The following is a 16,115-nucleotide window of genomic DNA, read 5'->3' as shown; positions in this document are numbered from 1 at the left end:
ACAAACTTTTCTTTTGATAGGAAGGAGATACCATAAATGTGGATGTAACTTGTCCAGGTGCCACTCTCGCTTTGGCCATGATCTACTTAAAAACCAACAACAGGTACCGCATCTCCCCACCCCATCCCTTGCCATGACCATGTGACTTCCTTTCTGACCTCAGTAGTAAAACTAAATTATCTTACTGTGTTTACCTCTCCTGTGCTAGATCAGCCTGATTTTAGTGCTCTTAGATACTACAAGTTATATAGAGTTTTATCTAGAAATAATACATTTGGTTATTTTAATGATATTTGATAATACAGTTGCCAGTTTCTATTCACTTTTATTTTATAGTTGATGTCACTGACAATCAAACAATGTCTAAATTCCTTTTCATTAATTTTGCTTGTTGTTATGAGGCCTGGGTAAATCAGAAGTACTTAGCATTATTATATTCCTGGTTACCATTCATGAAAATGGTTTCTGCTTAGTTCGAGAGCTTTCTTAATAGCTATTCCTTCTGCCTCCCCAAGCCCTAGTGCTGACACTTGAAAGTAGATGTTTGGTGTTTATTCTTTTACATTTTGTATAGAAGAGTAAGTTGGGTTTTAAGTCTTTTAATTAAAAAAACATTTTAAGATTAAAGAAATGTTTCAATGTTGTAAATTCCTTTTTTAGACAAAGTGAAAATTAACAAAGTGGTTAAAAACAGGTTTATTCATCTACTTTTTGGATGAAAGTATATGACATTGATTTCTTGGCACTGGAGATGTTTCATTTAACAAAAGAAAGCTAAAAATATCTGCCCTTAGGAAACTTATAGTAAGACATACATACATACTAAATATTACGTTGGAGGAGGTGAAGTACTATGGGAAAAAATAGGACAGTGGTTGGAGTGGAAAGAAAATTCTTGAAATCTGTCTTGTGATCTTGATGATCTTATTCTCTACTTGAGCAATAACGCTTACTGGTATCCACCACCAACAGATCCATTGCAGATTGGCTCCGAGCTCCCGACACCATGTATTTGCTGGACTTCGTGAAGCCAGAATTTCTCTTACTTAGGGTATGGTACTTGGCAATTTTTAATTTTTGTTAACATGAGGTGTCTATAAAATGTCTCCACAAGGGAGCTTTACTGTTAATCCATCATGTATATATATAATTGGTAGTGTTCTTTTGAAATTTCCCAAATATAACTGTAGGAATTGCCAGGAAAGGCAACCACCTTGCTATATAATACTTGGAGTGACATTTTAACGTTTCACATTATTATTCAAAACTTCCTAATAAGTAACAAGACACTGGGGCTTCATTACTACTTTATTTTACATTCTTTCATTATTATTAAGAATGCAATAATACTATTAAGGGTATAATTAGTTACAGTAACTGTTTGACATAAATTCAATTCAGATTTTCCCTTTTCTACAATGTTTATGCTTTTAGCATATGAAAGGCTTTAAATTATGTAGACAGATCTATGTATGATTCTTTTTGTTATGATTTTTCTTCCATGGAGCAAGTTTTAAAAACTTCTCTCCAAATGATCAAGTCAATTTGAGATTTTTTGAGATAAATGTAAATCTTCAGTTTATTTTAATGAGTGGCTTAGGTTGATACTATATACTTTGTTTTTCAAAATTTTCATCAGTTGGGAACTAATTCTTAAATGTTCTATTAACAGTATTATCATTGTTACAAAATCTATGAACTTTGCCTGCTGTAATTAATTTTTCTGTATTGCATTTTTTAAGACGCTTGCTCGATGCCTGATTTTGTGGGATGATATTTTACCAAATTCCAAGTGGGTTGATAGCAACGTTCCTCAAGTACGTATGTATAATAAATATTATTATATCTTTAATCACATAAAATTATGATTTCCTGTGGGATTTTCTAAAACCCTATAAAATACTTTTTCTTTTGAAGGCAATAGTGATGGTTATGATTACTATATTTCTTGAGAACATAAGAACTTTCATTTAAGATTGTATGCTGAGCACAGACCACAGCCTTCCTTTTTCGGTTACAGAGCACTAGAAATGGTGATTTTTAAAAATTAAATGTATCAAAGAACTCTAAAAAAGTATTTTTGACATTTTTATCCTAAATAAGGATACATTTATCTAAAATACTGTTGTACTTTGTGACAGTTTTTTATCTTGTATGTAAGAAGTTGTTTTAATTACTTTATGGCATATTTACGCAATAAGCCAAATAGTTAAAAATAAGCAGACTCTTTTGTAAAAACTCCAAATCAGATATTGTAAGTATTGTAACTAAATATTGCCCTTTAATTAATTGTCCATGTCCTCAGTACCTTTTTTGTTTGTTTGTTTGTTTATTTATTTATTTATTTATTTGGCTGTGTTGGGTCTTCATTTCTGTGCGAGGGCTTTCTCTAGTTGCGGCAAGTGGGGGCCACTCTTCATCGCGGTGCGTGGGCCTCTCACTATCGTGGCCTCTCTTGTTGCGGAGCACAGGCTCCAGATGCACAGGCTCAGTAATTGTGGCTCACGGGCCCAGTTGCTCCACAGCATGTGGGATCCTCCCAGACCAGGGCTCGAACCCGTGTCCCCTGCATTGGCAGGCAGACTCTCAACCACTGCGCCACCAGGGAAGCCCCCTCAGTACCTTTTTATTTAGAAAATAAATCTGTTTATCCTTCAGAATGCTAGAGTGCTCCCTCCAATGTTTTAATAAGAAAATTTCAAAATAAAGGCTGAAAGAACTTTATACAAACACCCATACAACCAATTATATTTTACAATTAATATTTTACTGTATAAACTTGTTTAATCACATATCTATCCATTTATCTCTTCCTCTATCCAGCCCATTATTTTTTGATGAATTTCAAAGTTAGTTACAGATAGTCATACACTTTTCCCTAAGTACTTCAGCATGTGTATTATTAACTAGAATTCAGTATTTACCTCTTTAGTTTTCCTTTTAAGGTAAAATTTGTATATAATGAACTGCACAAATTTTAATTATACTATTTGATACGATTCAACTAATGCATAAGTTCATGGAAACAAACCTTTATCCAAATGGTCAGAAGTTCCCTTCCCACTCAGTCTGTGCACTCACTCCCCACCCCCAAGACAACCAATTTTCTGATTTTTTTCTCCAAAATATATTAGTTTGCCCGATATAGAACTTTATATTAATGGAATCACAATGTATACCCTTTTGTATAAGACTTCTTTCACTCAGCATGATTTTGAGACACCATTGAGCATATCAGTAGTTCAACCTTTTTATTGTTAAGTAGTATCCCATTGTATGAATATACCACAGTTTCTTTTTTCATTCTCTTTTTTGTTGGATGCCTGGACTCGTTCCAGGTTTTGGTACCGTAAATATTCGTATGCAAATACACATGTGGATTTATGTTTTAGTTTCTCTTGAGTAAATACTTAGGATTGGAATTACTGAGGCATAGAGTAGCGGTATGTTTAGTTTTTTAAGGACTGGTAAACGTTTTTCCGAAGACGTTGCACCATTTAACTCTTGGACCAACAGTGTACGAGAATGCTGGCCGTTGCCTGTCCTGCAGCTGCTGCACATCCTGCCAGTATTTGGTGCTGTTAGTCTTTTTAATTTTAGCTCTGCTGGTCAGTATGTAATGATACCTTATTGTAGTTTCAGTTTGCATGTTGAGAACATTCTCATTTGCTTATTGCTTCTTCATATATCTTTTTTTAATGAAATGTCTATTTATATCTTTTGCCCATTAAAACAATTTTTGTATTGTTTATCTTTTTATTACTGAGATGTTAGAATTTTTTATATATTCTGGAAACCTATCCTTTGTCAGATAAATGTTTTGCAAATGTCCCTTCTAATCTGACTTGCCCATTCATTTTCTTAGTACTATTTTTGATGAGTAGAAAATTTTTAAAATGTGATAATGTCTAATTTATCAACTTTTAATTTTATGGTTGTTTTTTGTGTCCTCTGGAAAAAATATTTGCCTAGCCTGAAGATTTATTTTTTTCTAAAAGCCCTGATGTTTTACCTTTTATGTATAATTACGTAATTCATCTCAAAGTAATTTTGTTTACGAGGATAAGGGTTAAGGTTTTCATTTAAAAAAATACAGATATTTAGTTGTGCCAACACTGTTTGTTGAAAACACCTTCTCCTTATTGTATTCCCGTGCCTCCTGTGTCAAAAATTAGATGACTGGTCTTTTTTTTTTTTTTTTAACATCTTTATTGGAGTATAACTGCTTTACAGTGGTGTGTTAGTTTCTGCTTTATAACAAAGTGAATCAGTTATACATATACATATATCCCCATATCTCTTCCCTCTTGCGTCTCCCTCCCTCCCACGCTCCCTATCCCACCCCTCTAGGTGGTCACAAAGCACCGAGCTGATCTCCCTGTGCTATGTGGCTGCTTCCCACTAGCTATCTATTTTACATTTGGTAGTGTATATATAAGATGACTGGTCTTTTATTCTTTTTCTGTCTTTTCTACAGATTGCATAGTTTCTATTGATTTATCTTTCTGTTCATTCACTCTTACTTCAGGCATTTTATTTTCCTTTTAAGTACATGAAGTGAATTTTAAAATTACATTTACTGTACTTTTTAGTTGTTTTTTCTTTTTTTTTTAATAATTTCTACTTTTTTTGATGAGATTTTCTGTGTTTTCACTAATTATGGGCATACTGTCCTTCTAGTTAGAAGAGCTGCTTTAAAATCCTTCTCTTCTAATGCCAACAGTGTGGTCATTTCAGGATTGTTTTCCATGGTCTTTTCTCCTGAGAATATGTTGCATTTCTTGTTCTTATGTTAAGTAATTTTGATTTGTATCTGGGACATTGTGCATGTTGTTTTTTGAAGACTCTAGTTTCTGTTGTATTCCTCTAAAGAGTGTTGATACATATGTACAGACATACATATCTCTGTGTGTGTATTTGTGTACACACACACACACACACACACACACATATACACACACACACAAATACATTTTGTTTTAAAGCAGGCAGTTAATTTACTTGTAATCAAATGTCAAACCCTGTCTCTTGTCTGCCGGTTCTAATTTTAGTTCAGTTCTTTTATCCTCTGGAGGCTGAGTCTGCCCTGATCACACATGGTTCATGGGTCAGGCAGACATTTAACTCCCAGCACATTTAGATGTCAGAGATATCAGTTTCTTTTGGAAAGTAAATGTACATTGTAGGATGAAAACATACTTTTTCTTCATTCAGCATATGTTTGTTGAACCTTTGCAAATGCAAGTCACCATACTAAATTCTATGGTGCATTTAAGATGCATCTGACATGTAGACTGCCTTCGAGAAAACTTTATTTTACTAAATTTATTAAATTTGGTTTACAAAGTGAAGTTAAACATGTACACAAGTAACTGTATTCTCAAATGGAAGGTGAAAATTCTTGTCAGTTCTTTTTTTAAACTTTTGTGGAAACGTAGTCTTTGGACTTCTTTTAAAAAAAATATTTATTTATTTGGCTGTGCTGGGTCTTAGTTGTGGAACGTGGGATCTTTGTTGCAGCATGTGGAATCTTTAGTTGTGGCATGTGGTCTCTTACTTGCGGCATGCAGGCTCTTAGCTGTGGCATGTGGGATCTAGTTCCCTGACCAGGGATTGAACCGGGGACCCCTGCATTTGGAGCATGGAGTCTTAACCACTGGACCACCAGGGAAGTCTCTTGGACTTTTAATACAAAGTTATCTCTCTGATATTTATTTTACTTCAGACTTAATAATTTTAAATTTGGTCTTTATTACATCAGGGATACACAATAGGACATATAATAAATTCACAGTTCTGTTGGTTGATATTGCCTGTCACTCTCCACTTTCTCCTAGTTTTCGCCCACTCATCTCATTGATTCTGTAGCAGGGTCCCTTGTAGGGAGCAATTTAGCATCAAAGGTGGGATTAAAAAGGTCACTTTGTAAACTGCTTATTTGTTTGAATTTAAGGCATGTGTCAAATACAATAACTAGCATCTTCATAGGACTTTTTCCTTCATAAAAAGCTTTCCTCTACAGCCTAATGTTTTTCTTTTTTGCAGTGTTGTGCTATAAATTGTTCAAGTATCGCCCCCATTGTATGGGTGGGAATGATGTACTATTTTTTTTTTTTTTAAATTATTTATTTTATTTATTTATTTATTTTGGCTGCGGTGGGTCTTTGTTGCTGCGCACAGGCTTTCTCTAGTTGTGGCGAGCGGGGGCTACTCTTCATTGCGGTGCGCGGGCTTCTCATTGCGGTGGCTTCTCTTGTTGCAGAGCATGGGCTCTAGGCATGCGGGCTTCCGTAGTTGTGGCTCATGGGCTCTAGAACACAGGCTCAGTAGTTGTGGCGCACGGGCTTAGTTGCTCTGTGGCATGTGGGATCTTCCTGGACCAGGGCTCGAACCCGTGTCCCCTGCGTTGGCAGGCGGATTCTTAGCCACTGCGCCACCAGGGAAGCCCCTGATGTACTACTTTTGATTATCTGTTTGTGTATGTGTTAGACCATGAACTTCTCAAGGCCAGCTACCGTGTCTTTTCCATCTTTCATTCCTAGCGACTCGCACACAGTAGCTAGAGTTCAGTATATCACTGTTACGTTGAAAGAGGACAGACTGGTCCAAAACCATCCAACTAGTAAGAGGTGGGGCAAAACTGAAACTAGCTGTTAGGACTTCAGAGCTTGAGATTTCTGTATTAGACTCTGTACAAGACAGGGCAGTTTGGTGGTATTTTCTTGTTCATTTCCTGTGTGCCTCAACCTGCCTTTAAGTGATTACATGTTTCCCTTTCATTACTTCTTATATTTCTTGCTATTTTTTAAACTTTAGGAGACCATGGAAAAGGTTACAAGGACTGGGTTGAAGTGTGCTCCCCACCCCCACAGTTGTGTACTTATTTAAAACGGGATTATTTTATGACATAATTGGACTGCATGCTTTCTTCTTTTATATATATATTTATTAAAAAAATTTTTTTTGGCTGCGTTGGGTCTTCATTGCTGTGCATGGGCTTTCTGTAGTTGCGGCAAGCGGGGGGCTACTCTTTTTTTTTTAAACATCTTTATTGGAGTATAACTGCTTTACAATGGTGTGTTAGTTTCTGCTGTATAACAAAGTGAATCAGCTATACATGTACATATATCCCCATATCTCCTCCCTCTTGCGTCTCCCTCCTACCCTCCCTATCCCACCCCTCTCATTGCGGTGCGCAGACTTCTCATTGCGGTGGCTTCTCTTGTGGCGGAGCACGGGTCTAGGCTCACAGGCTTCAGTAGTTGTGGCACGCAGGCTCAGTAGTTGTGGCTTGTGGGCTCTAGAGCGCAGGCTCAGTAGTTGTGGCTCACGGGCTTAGTTGCTCCGCGGCATGTGGGATCTTCCCGGACCAGGGCTTGAACCCGTGTCCACTGCATTAGGAGGCGGATTCTTAACCACTGCGCCACCAGGGAAGTCCCCCCACAGTTATTTATAACCCAAGTTTTTAGCAATGTTTTAAAGTGGTTATGATCAAATGTGGTCTTGTGATAGCAATGGTACAGATCTATAATAATGATAATAATGGAGCTACCACTTGCAAAACATATGTGCCAAGCATTAATTTTAAGAGCTTTGTGTCGGTTAAGTCCTCTAATTCTCACAGACGCCTAGAAGGTAGGAAGTTTATTTTTGCTCATTTTTACAGATATGGTCCCAGGGCTAGTGTGTGGCCCTGCTGGGATTAGAACCTAGGCCTTCAAGCTCCAGGCTACATGCTCTTTTGAATACAAAAAGGAGCTTATAAATGTCTGCTGTCAAAATAGAAATATTCCATTCCTGTACGATATTGCTAATTTATATGAATGGTATAATCAGGTTATCCATGAATATATTAATTACTCACTTTGGAGTTATATCAGTTTTTCAGAATGTCGCTCAATTTCTGAGTAAATACATCCAAAATTAAAAATAAAGACAAGAGGAAGGAAGAAAGATGGAAGTAGTTATCAGCCTATATTACACAGCCAACATAGTTGCTTACCTCATTGAGATTATCAAGGAGAAAAGGTATTTCAAGTTTTTTGATCTGGTGATATTCAGTACATAGGAAGATTGTATCATAAGCGACTTCTGAATACTTATTGATTTATTATGGAAAACATCCTGAAATATTACTCCCCTGAACAGTCTTCTAAGAAGAACTATAGGAATAAATCTTCAGAGTTTTACATCTATGTACTTGCATTCATAAATTTAGAGAATATATAGCTTTATCTTTTTTATTTGTATTTAAGTGAAGAGAATCAAATCAGTTCTTGGTTGTTAAAGTTAGATATTGTCTATTTTTAAAAAAAATAAATTCTTGTTCACTACTTATACTAAAAGGAAAGGGATGTGTTTCTAAACAATAGTTACAGATTAACATTTTGACAGTTTAGTTTAGCTTGTGTAATTAATCTGGTGACTAACCTCACCTTTGGTAGGTAGGTAGGCTTAATACTAGAAACATTCACGAGTAAGAAATATATGTCTCTGGTTAGGATTCTCTGCAACTGCTTTTTTCCACTTTCCCTGCTGCTTCCCCTCACTTCTGCCCCAGCTCTGCTCTGTGGCCATCATCTTGGCATTTCAGTTCACTTGCATGAAACATTATTACTCTGTTGTTGATTCAGAATATACTTAAGTCCTCCAGTTTGTATTCGTTCAGTACTGTTCAGTTATTTGGCCCATCTTAGATTTGAAATTGGATTGCATTCAATGTGATTAAAATACAGGCCTTTGAATGAGATGGTTTGGTAAAGCTTATTTTGTATAAATATGGCCATAAGCAATATGTTACTCTTCAAATTATTAACTTGTAACTTGAATGTTAATGTCCAAGTGTTCTTGCTTTCTCCCTTGACAGATTATAAGAGAAAATAGTATCTCTCTCAGTGAAATCGAATTGCCGTGTTCAGAGGATTTGAATTTGGAAACTTTGTCGTAAGTCCTAAAACATGTAATACAAATCAGCTACTCTAGCATCTGTCAGATAAATGAATTGGAATATACTGTGTAGGAGCAATACTGTCCTTGATTTGAGTAATTCTGAATCCCCCATGTTTCTAACCATTATTTACCAGATGTTCACAAGTTTGTTTTTCGTTTGGCTCTCTGAAGTATAGAGTTCTTACCCTCAAAAAACGGTGTCTGAGTTTTAACTTGTACATATTCCTCTTTTATCCTTTCCATTAAAAAAAATTGGCAGTGATTGTTAAAAATTATCTCTTTTGCTGCATATGAAACAGTGCAGACAAGAGACCGACTTTATCAGCAAGAGCCGCATGGTGCTTCCACTGAAGAAAACCGGACGGAAATCTGTCCAGTTGATTGAGTAGAGGCACGGTTGAGCATTCCCAGAAGAATATAAACTATTGATAATTTAGAGAACAGGAATTGCTTTCTATATTGCATTCTATTGCATTCTATATAATAATGAATTTTAAAGCAAGACAAGGACAGTATTTAAATTTCTTGTGATCTGTTTTCAGGCAGGCACATGTCTACATAATTGCAGGAGCTTGTTTGTCTCTGGGTTTTCGATTTGCTGGCTCAGAAAACTTATCAGCATTTAACTGTTTGGTAAGAAATATCTTCGTTTACTTTGTTCTGTTTTTTACAGAGTCTTAGTATGCTTCTTTTAACCTTAAATTTTTTCTTTTGTTTTTCCAGCATAAATTTGCAAAAGATTTTATGACTTATTTGTCTGCACCTAATGCTTCTGTAGTAAGTCTTTTTATGATGATTCTTCTTGGGAATAAAATTAAACTTGAAGAAAATTCACTGTTAATTCGATTACTTATGTGTTGCCAAATATATGCACAGTTTTTGAATTTAGAATGGGAGATTTGAAGCTTTGGCTTATCTTTGTATTTTAGTTCTTGGATATTAGGTGAGAATGTGACTATGCTTGAAGGTATCTAATTCTTGTGACAAGAAAATAAATAAGAAAAGCCATAACCTTCATAGATTGTCATACCTTGTGCCATGCTCAGTACTGAATCATGGTAACTGCTTGTTGAAAAAATTAGTACTTAGTAAAAATGCAGTTGCTTTTGAGGATTGCTGCTCTGATGATAGTAAGACTGCAAGATTTTATTTCCTGGTTAAAAAAACAACAACACATTTAATCAACATTATTTATATTAGAAAATTGGAAACATCAAAAAATCTAAAAGTAGTCAAAAAATGGACTGTGGTGTATCTACACTGTTATCTAGAGGAGCTATCAAAATCATGTTCTGTAAGATTTTTTTATGAGTGACGATTGCTCATAATAAAATACATTAAAAAGCTTACAAATACTGTGTATAGTAATATCTCAGTTTCATTAAAAGCAAAATAGATACAGGGAAAGATTTGGAGAAAAAGCCAAAATGTTTACAGCTGTTAGTATTCCAAGTGATTGTTATTTCCTTTTGATACTTTATTTTCTGAATTTTCGACATGGAACTTAAATTTCATAATCAGGGAAAATATTTGTTTTGTCAGAGTTTTGAAAGTTGTGAACATTTGTAGTCTAATGCTGGCCGCTTTAGTTTTGATAATAAAGAAAAGGTAGCACAGCGGTTATAGTATGTCATCTTCTGCGTCTCCAGACAGGTCCTTACAACCTGGAGACTTGCCTGAGTGTGGTGCTGCTGTCTCTCGCCATGGTGATGGCTGGCTCGGGGAACCTGAAGGTTTTGCAGCTTTGTCGCTTCTTGCACATGAAAACAGGTGGTGAAATGAACTATGGTTTCCATTTAGCCCATCACATGGCCCTTGGACTTCTGTTTTTGGGAGGAGGAAGGTAAATGAATATATATATTTTTTCCTCAGTGAAAAGATCTCATGAGCAAGATCTCAAAGAGTGACTTATTTTGATTTTGAAGATGCATGAAAATTTTCAATTCTGACTAGGTACTAGCTTATCTCAGGGCATTATTACATTTAAAAAGGGCTTTTTCATAGTATAACCACCAATTGATGCCCCACTTAGTAGAGTTACCATCCTCTCTCTAACACACTTGGCATCACTGCATTTCTCAGAAGAGTCTGTACTCAGTACTTCATTGCATCACCTCTTGTTCCCACTCATTAATGATTTTACTCTTCTACTAAATTGCTTTCTCATAATGGTCATGAACACTTTCAGTCACCAAATCCTATGAGATTGCCTTAGTTTTCAACTTTCTTGCTCTCTTTCCAGCATCTATCATTCCTGACCACCTCATCCCTTTATAAGACTTCCTTGGCTTTTAATGATCTGTTTTGAATAAAAATACATACACAGAGAAGTGTGCAAATCGTAGGAGCATGACTCAGTGAGCTACCTACGGTATGAAAATCTGTTTGATTTTATGTAGATCAAGATGTAACCAAGACAACCCATCTCCCACCCTGCTCTGTCCCTCCCAATTCACTGTTACTTTACTTCTGCCCAAAGATGACCGCTACGTAGCTTCCTAACACTGTTGACTGGTTTTGCCTGTTTTGGAAATTCAGATGAAAGCATACGCTGTGAATCCTTTTGCTCTTTCTTTTGCTCAGCATTATGTTTGAGACTCATCCATGTTGCGTGCAGCATCGGTTTATTCATGTTTCAGTGAAAACTATGTGTTTCAAGGAATAGTTGTTTATCCATTCACTGTAAATTTTTAATGGTAGCTTTTGCCTGTTTTATTTAGTCTAGCATTCTAAGGAAATGCTTATGCTTTACAGAAAGGAAAACAATGTTTGAGATACCCAGTAAAGAAACCTTGTATGTTTAGAAGAAAGGTTCGTATTTCTGTAAATAGGTATATATAAAACTGGAGAAGGTAGCATACTTTACACTTGACTTTTTCAGTATCTATAATCTCTAGAATTGCACTCATGGTCCTCACTAGTATTCTCTTTTAGGTTAAAACTTTGCTTACTAATTCAAGTTTTAAAATTTAATATTTGTGAAAAGTCACTCCTGCTTTAAATAGTAGATGGTGTGGAAGTGGCTTAAGGACTGACCGTAAAGTCAAGTGTTCACAGCGTTGACGCATTTGTATTGATCAAGGGTTAGCTTCATCAGTGTGCCTTGCCACACTACCCGAATTTCCTGATTCTCGAGAATGCCGTAAAAGTTTGCACAGTATGATTAACAGCGTCTGTCCCTCCCGAATTTGTTTTGCAGGTACTCTTTGAGCACATCAAACTCTTCCATTGCCGCTCTCCTCTGTGCCCTTTACCCGCACTTCCCAGCTCACAGCACTGACAACCGGTGAGTCTAGTGATTTTCCTCACGTGATCTTTCTTAAGTTCTCTAAGGGGGTAAGTTGATTGTGTTTTGGCTCCATGGACTTGTTTCCAAATTAGCTTTATTCTGTTCTTCAACTTAGTTATCTCCCTGGGTAAGTCTTTTAAAAAGTTTTTCTCACAAAATATTAAGCCAGAAGAGAACTTTGGGCATCTGATGACTGACCAGTCTTCTCCCATTCTCCAGTCAATAGAACTGCTCTAAACCCAGAAGTAGGCCAGACAGGGTTATCTTTAGGGAAAAACTCATCATGCAAAAGAGAGCAGCTAAGAGAAGATGAATATGTTTTGGCAGAATTGTTTAGTTCCAAGAGAGGAATTTGTCTGATTTAGTGGCAATGTCTATATGAATTCTGTTTTTTCTCTCTTTTACATGAATGCTGTGAAGTTTTGTACAGTTGACAAAGAAGGGACAGAAAAGCAAAATGCAACAAAGAATTAGACAATTTAGAAGTGGAAGTGAGCAGTAGAACCTCAGACATGTAGAAGCAGTCTGATAATACAAAAGCTCTGCATATGTTAAAGTTTTCGATATGTTTAAAAAAAAAGGGAATTCCTTGGCAGTCTAGTGGTTAGAACTTAATGCTTTCACTGCTGGGGCTTGGGTTCAATCCCTGGTTGGGGAACTAAGATCCTGCAAGCTGCGCAGCATGGCAAAAGAAAAAAGAAAAAAAAATTCTTTCCTTTATGGCCAAATAATATCCCATTATATGGATAGACCCCATTTTGTTAATCCGCCAGCCCCTGGCTCGAGCATTATGGGGAGCCGGGAGCCCAAAACGGCCGAATCTGCAGCCCCTCGGGGCCTCTTCGCCCTTGGAAAAAGCCTCTCGGCAGGTCCTGGCCATGGTCCTGGAAGATGTCGTGGCTGCCCACGTGGTCCCCCTGGTGCCCCAGGAGGAGATCTCCAGCCCACGGCCCCGCAGCAACCGTCAGGATTCTGTCCACAGCCAGCCACCTGCCTTGCCACCCAGACAGGCCACGTGGTCCCCACAGGCCAGGCCTTCCTTCCCACTGCACTTATGCCAAGAGCCCTTGAGCCGTGTCCGTCGGCCCTCTTCCACCCTGAGGCGGCAATCAAGGACAACACCTGGCCCAGAGGAGGGCCCTTCACAAAAGATAGACCAGGCCCCCCAGCCCACTCGGGTGGTGATGCTAGAGGACATTGCCAGCTCCAGACCCCCAGCTGTGGGCTTTGCCAGTGAGACTCCCAGCTTCATCGTCCCAGCAAGAAGAGCTGGGTTCACCAGCCAAAGCCTCTGCCCAGGGACCTGGAACCCCCATTCCAGCCATCTGCCCTGTCTGCAAACCCTCCGGAGAGCCCACCACCAGCCCCAGATCCTCTTCTGGAGCCCTCATTGACCCCACCGCCATCCGGCCTTTTACGCCCCTGCCTCAGTCCCTGGGGCTGGGCCCCGCCTTCCATTCCGTTCACTCCAAGCAGGAGGGCTTTGCTGACATCTTCCTCACGCCCAGCAAAGACCCCCTCCCCCATCACCCCCCATGAAGTTGGAGTTGAAGATTGTCATGTCAGAGGCCGAGCAGTCCGGGGCTGCTGAGGGCACTGCATCTATCGGTCCCCGGCCCGCTATCTGCCAGTGGCGGGCTCAAGACCAGAATTCCCCCAGCACCTCTCCCTAAGCCCTCTCTGGGCCGATGCCACTCCTGCCCTGGTCAGGGCCCCCTGGCCCACCGCACCCAAGCCAGCCACGGCCTCGGCGGCGCACTGTGGGTGGCGGAGAGATGGCCTGAGCCCCACCACCCCCTTGGCCCTGTCTCTGGAAAGAGGTCTTCCCTCTTGGAGGAGGGGGAGATCTCCTCCCCTCATCACATCTTGCTCGTCTATTGCGTCCACTTTTTCCTTCTTTGAACCTGCAGAACCCAAGTTGAGCTCAAGAGGAAGGAGCCAAGGGCCTCAGAAGACCAGGTGCTTTCAGACCCCAAGACCAAGACCATGGGAAAGGCTTGCAGAAAGAACCACCAACACTTCCGTTTCCCTATGAGTTTCAGGCCTAGCCAATCTCTGTTTGTGGAGGAAGGGAAGAAAATAGCTCCTTATATCCCAGTGACATCCAAGGTGCTCCATGAGCTGAACTGAAGGCACCCCCAGTGGTCTGCCCAGAGGAGGATCAAGAGAGGGAGCACTCATTGCAGCAGTAACTAAGCCGTCGTTTAAAACTGCAGCGTAATGTCGAGACCGTAATGACAGACGGGTAGCTGTTTTATAAAAGTAGCCTGATCTGAAGTCCTACTTTAGTGATAGGTGGTGCATGAGTAGATTTATAGGAGTGGGTAGATTTGGGTGGGAAGGGGGGGGGGTATTGATATAACTAAAATTAAAGAAAAGTAAATTTGAAGTCTCGTTTTATCCTTCTTTTATGGGATCTTAAAATGTAATAACTTTATATGTGTTTAAATTCTAAAATATAAATTTTAAAGTTAAAAAAAACTTTTTTTGAAAACTCAGAAAAGCACACACACAGCAAGAAAAATGTTACCCATTAATGTCACCCATTAATTTTTGGTGTACTGTGTTCTGGGTGTGTGTATGTATTTGTGTATAGGGATGTATATGTAGAAGAGCTTTGCTGTCTGAGGAAAACTGTCATCCTTTCTTTCCCCCTTTTCCCTACCAAGTCTTAAGAAAAGAAAAGAAAGCAGGAAGTAGGTCCCATAGAAGGTAAAAGGAGATGCCTGTGTTGAGCAGAAAAGGATTTGAAAACTAACATTATAAGTGATCAACTTATTACTAAATATTTTCATGTTTAGATAATTTTTACTTCCCTATAAAACCTCTTAACTGTGAAGACTCAAAGAATTCTTGGGTCAAGGGTCACGTGTCTCTAATTTTTTAAAGAGAATTTCTCCATTACTTTTTTTTTAAACATCTTTTCTCCATTACTTTTTAATTGAACCTCATCATCTTCCTTTAGGATTGCTGTCCTGAGAAGGTATCACTTGGCTCTGACTTGGTTTAACTCATAGACCACAGCAGATTGTAGAGCTCATGTGCCATCACCTGTTTTTTTACCACCTTTCTGTGTTTTCTCTGAGCAGGTATCACCTCCAGGCTCTCCGGCACCTGTATGTGCTGGCTGCAGAACCGAGACTTCTCGTGCCCGTGGATGTGGACACAAACACGCCCTGCTATGCCCTCTTAGAAGTGACCTATAAGGTAACTCTCTCCCCCTGTTGTTGATGTGTAATTTTATTGCCACTCATCCATCTTTGCAAATCAAAATATTTTGAAAGTGTTGTCCTTTAAAAGATGACAATGGTGAGTTGAACTCTCGTAAGAATTGAAGCTTCCAAAGTTCTTGTACGTTCTGCCAGTCCGTTCAGGCTCATTTGTAGTCTATGGGTGTAATATTTTAGAGACCATCAGCTGCTCTTCTATCTTTAGAGCTTGTAGTTTGAAAACGTCCGTGTTAACTTTACACAGCTGATAGTGGTGTTCTAAAGAACGAATTCTATTAGAATGATTCTTAGATTTGTTAGCAGAGTGCTTTAAAGCCCAAGGTTGTGTATGTGATGAGAGATCTTTGATTTAGATGTACAGGTAGATTACAAGTCATGTATCCTTCCTTCAGAAAATTGTTAGGTACCTTCTGTATATCAAAACTGTGCTAGGCTCTGGGGTACAAAGTTGAGAAGACATAGTCATTTTCCTTAAGGAACTTCTGTCACTGGGAGTCAGGCACGGATGCAGTAAGAATAGCGTGTGATAATTGGAGGTTTGTGTGCGATGCAGGGGGAGCGGAGACGTGCTCCCATCCAGCGTCTCTGGGGGTTGGAAGGCCGTCATAGTAGACACGGTGTCTGGGCTGAGATTTGCCAGCCAAGCC

General features: G+C 38.7%; 1 protein-coding gene and 1 pseudogene across 9 annotated transcripts in view; both read left to right on the top strand.

Moving 5' to 3' along the window:
• The window catches only part of ANAPC1 (anaphase promoting complex subunit 1), a 101,130-nt gene that overhangs the window by 63,447 nt on the left and 21,568 nt on the right, over positions 1–16,115 (top strand). For 7 of the 8 annotated variants that reach the window (XR_014235082.1, XM_082357796.1, XM_082357794.1 and 4 more), the window contains exons 32-40: positions 21–103; positions 973–1,051; positions 1,743–1,817; positions 8,867–8,943; positions 9,492–9,582; positions 9,673–9,726; positions 10,599–10,792; positions 12,149–12,235; positions 15,328–15,445. Coding sequence is in view for 7 of the 8 variants with exons in the window: in XM_082357796.1 (XP_082213922.1) it covers positions 21–103; positions 973–1,051; positions 1,743–1,817; positions 8,867–8,943; positions 9,492–9,582; positions 9,673–9,726; positions 10,599–10,792; positions 12,149–12,235; positions 15,328–15,445 (858 nt within the window). In the remaining variant the exon portion in view is untranslated. The remainder of the gene's footprint in view (positions 1–20; positions 104–972; positions 1,052–1,742; positions 1,818–8,866; positions 8,944–9,491; positions 9,583–9,672; positions 9,727–10,598; positions 10,793–12,148; positions 12,236–15,327; positions 15,446–16,115) is intronic. The other variant, XM_082357798.1, reaches the window with a different exon arrangement.
• On the top strand, positions 12,970–14,557 carry LOC309611719 (proline-rich protein 14 pseudogene; annotated as a pseudogene). The gene has a single exon. The product of its transcript is annotated as a proline-rich protein 14 pseudogene (transcript).

This window comes from Balaenoptera borealis, assembly GCF_965194805.1.
Source record: "Balaenoptera borealis genome assembly, chromosome: 15".
Lineage (NCBI taxonomy): Eukaryota > Metazoa > Chordata > Mammalia > Artiodactyla > Balaenopteridae > Balaenoptera > Balaenoptera borealis.
The sequence above is the reverse complement of the archived record's forward strand: the minus strand, read 5'-3'. Positions and strand labels throughout refer to the sequence as shown.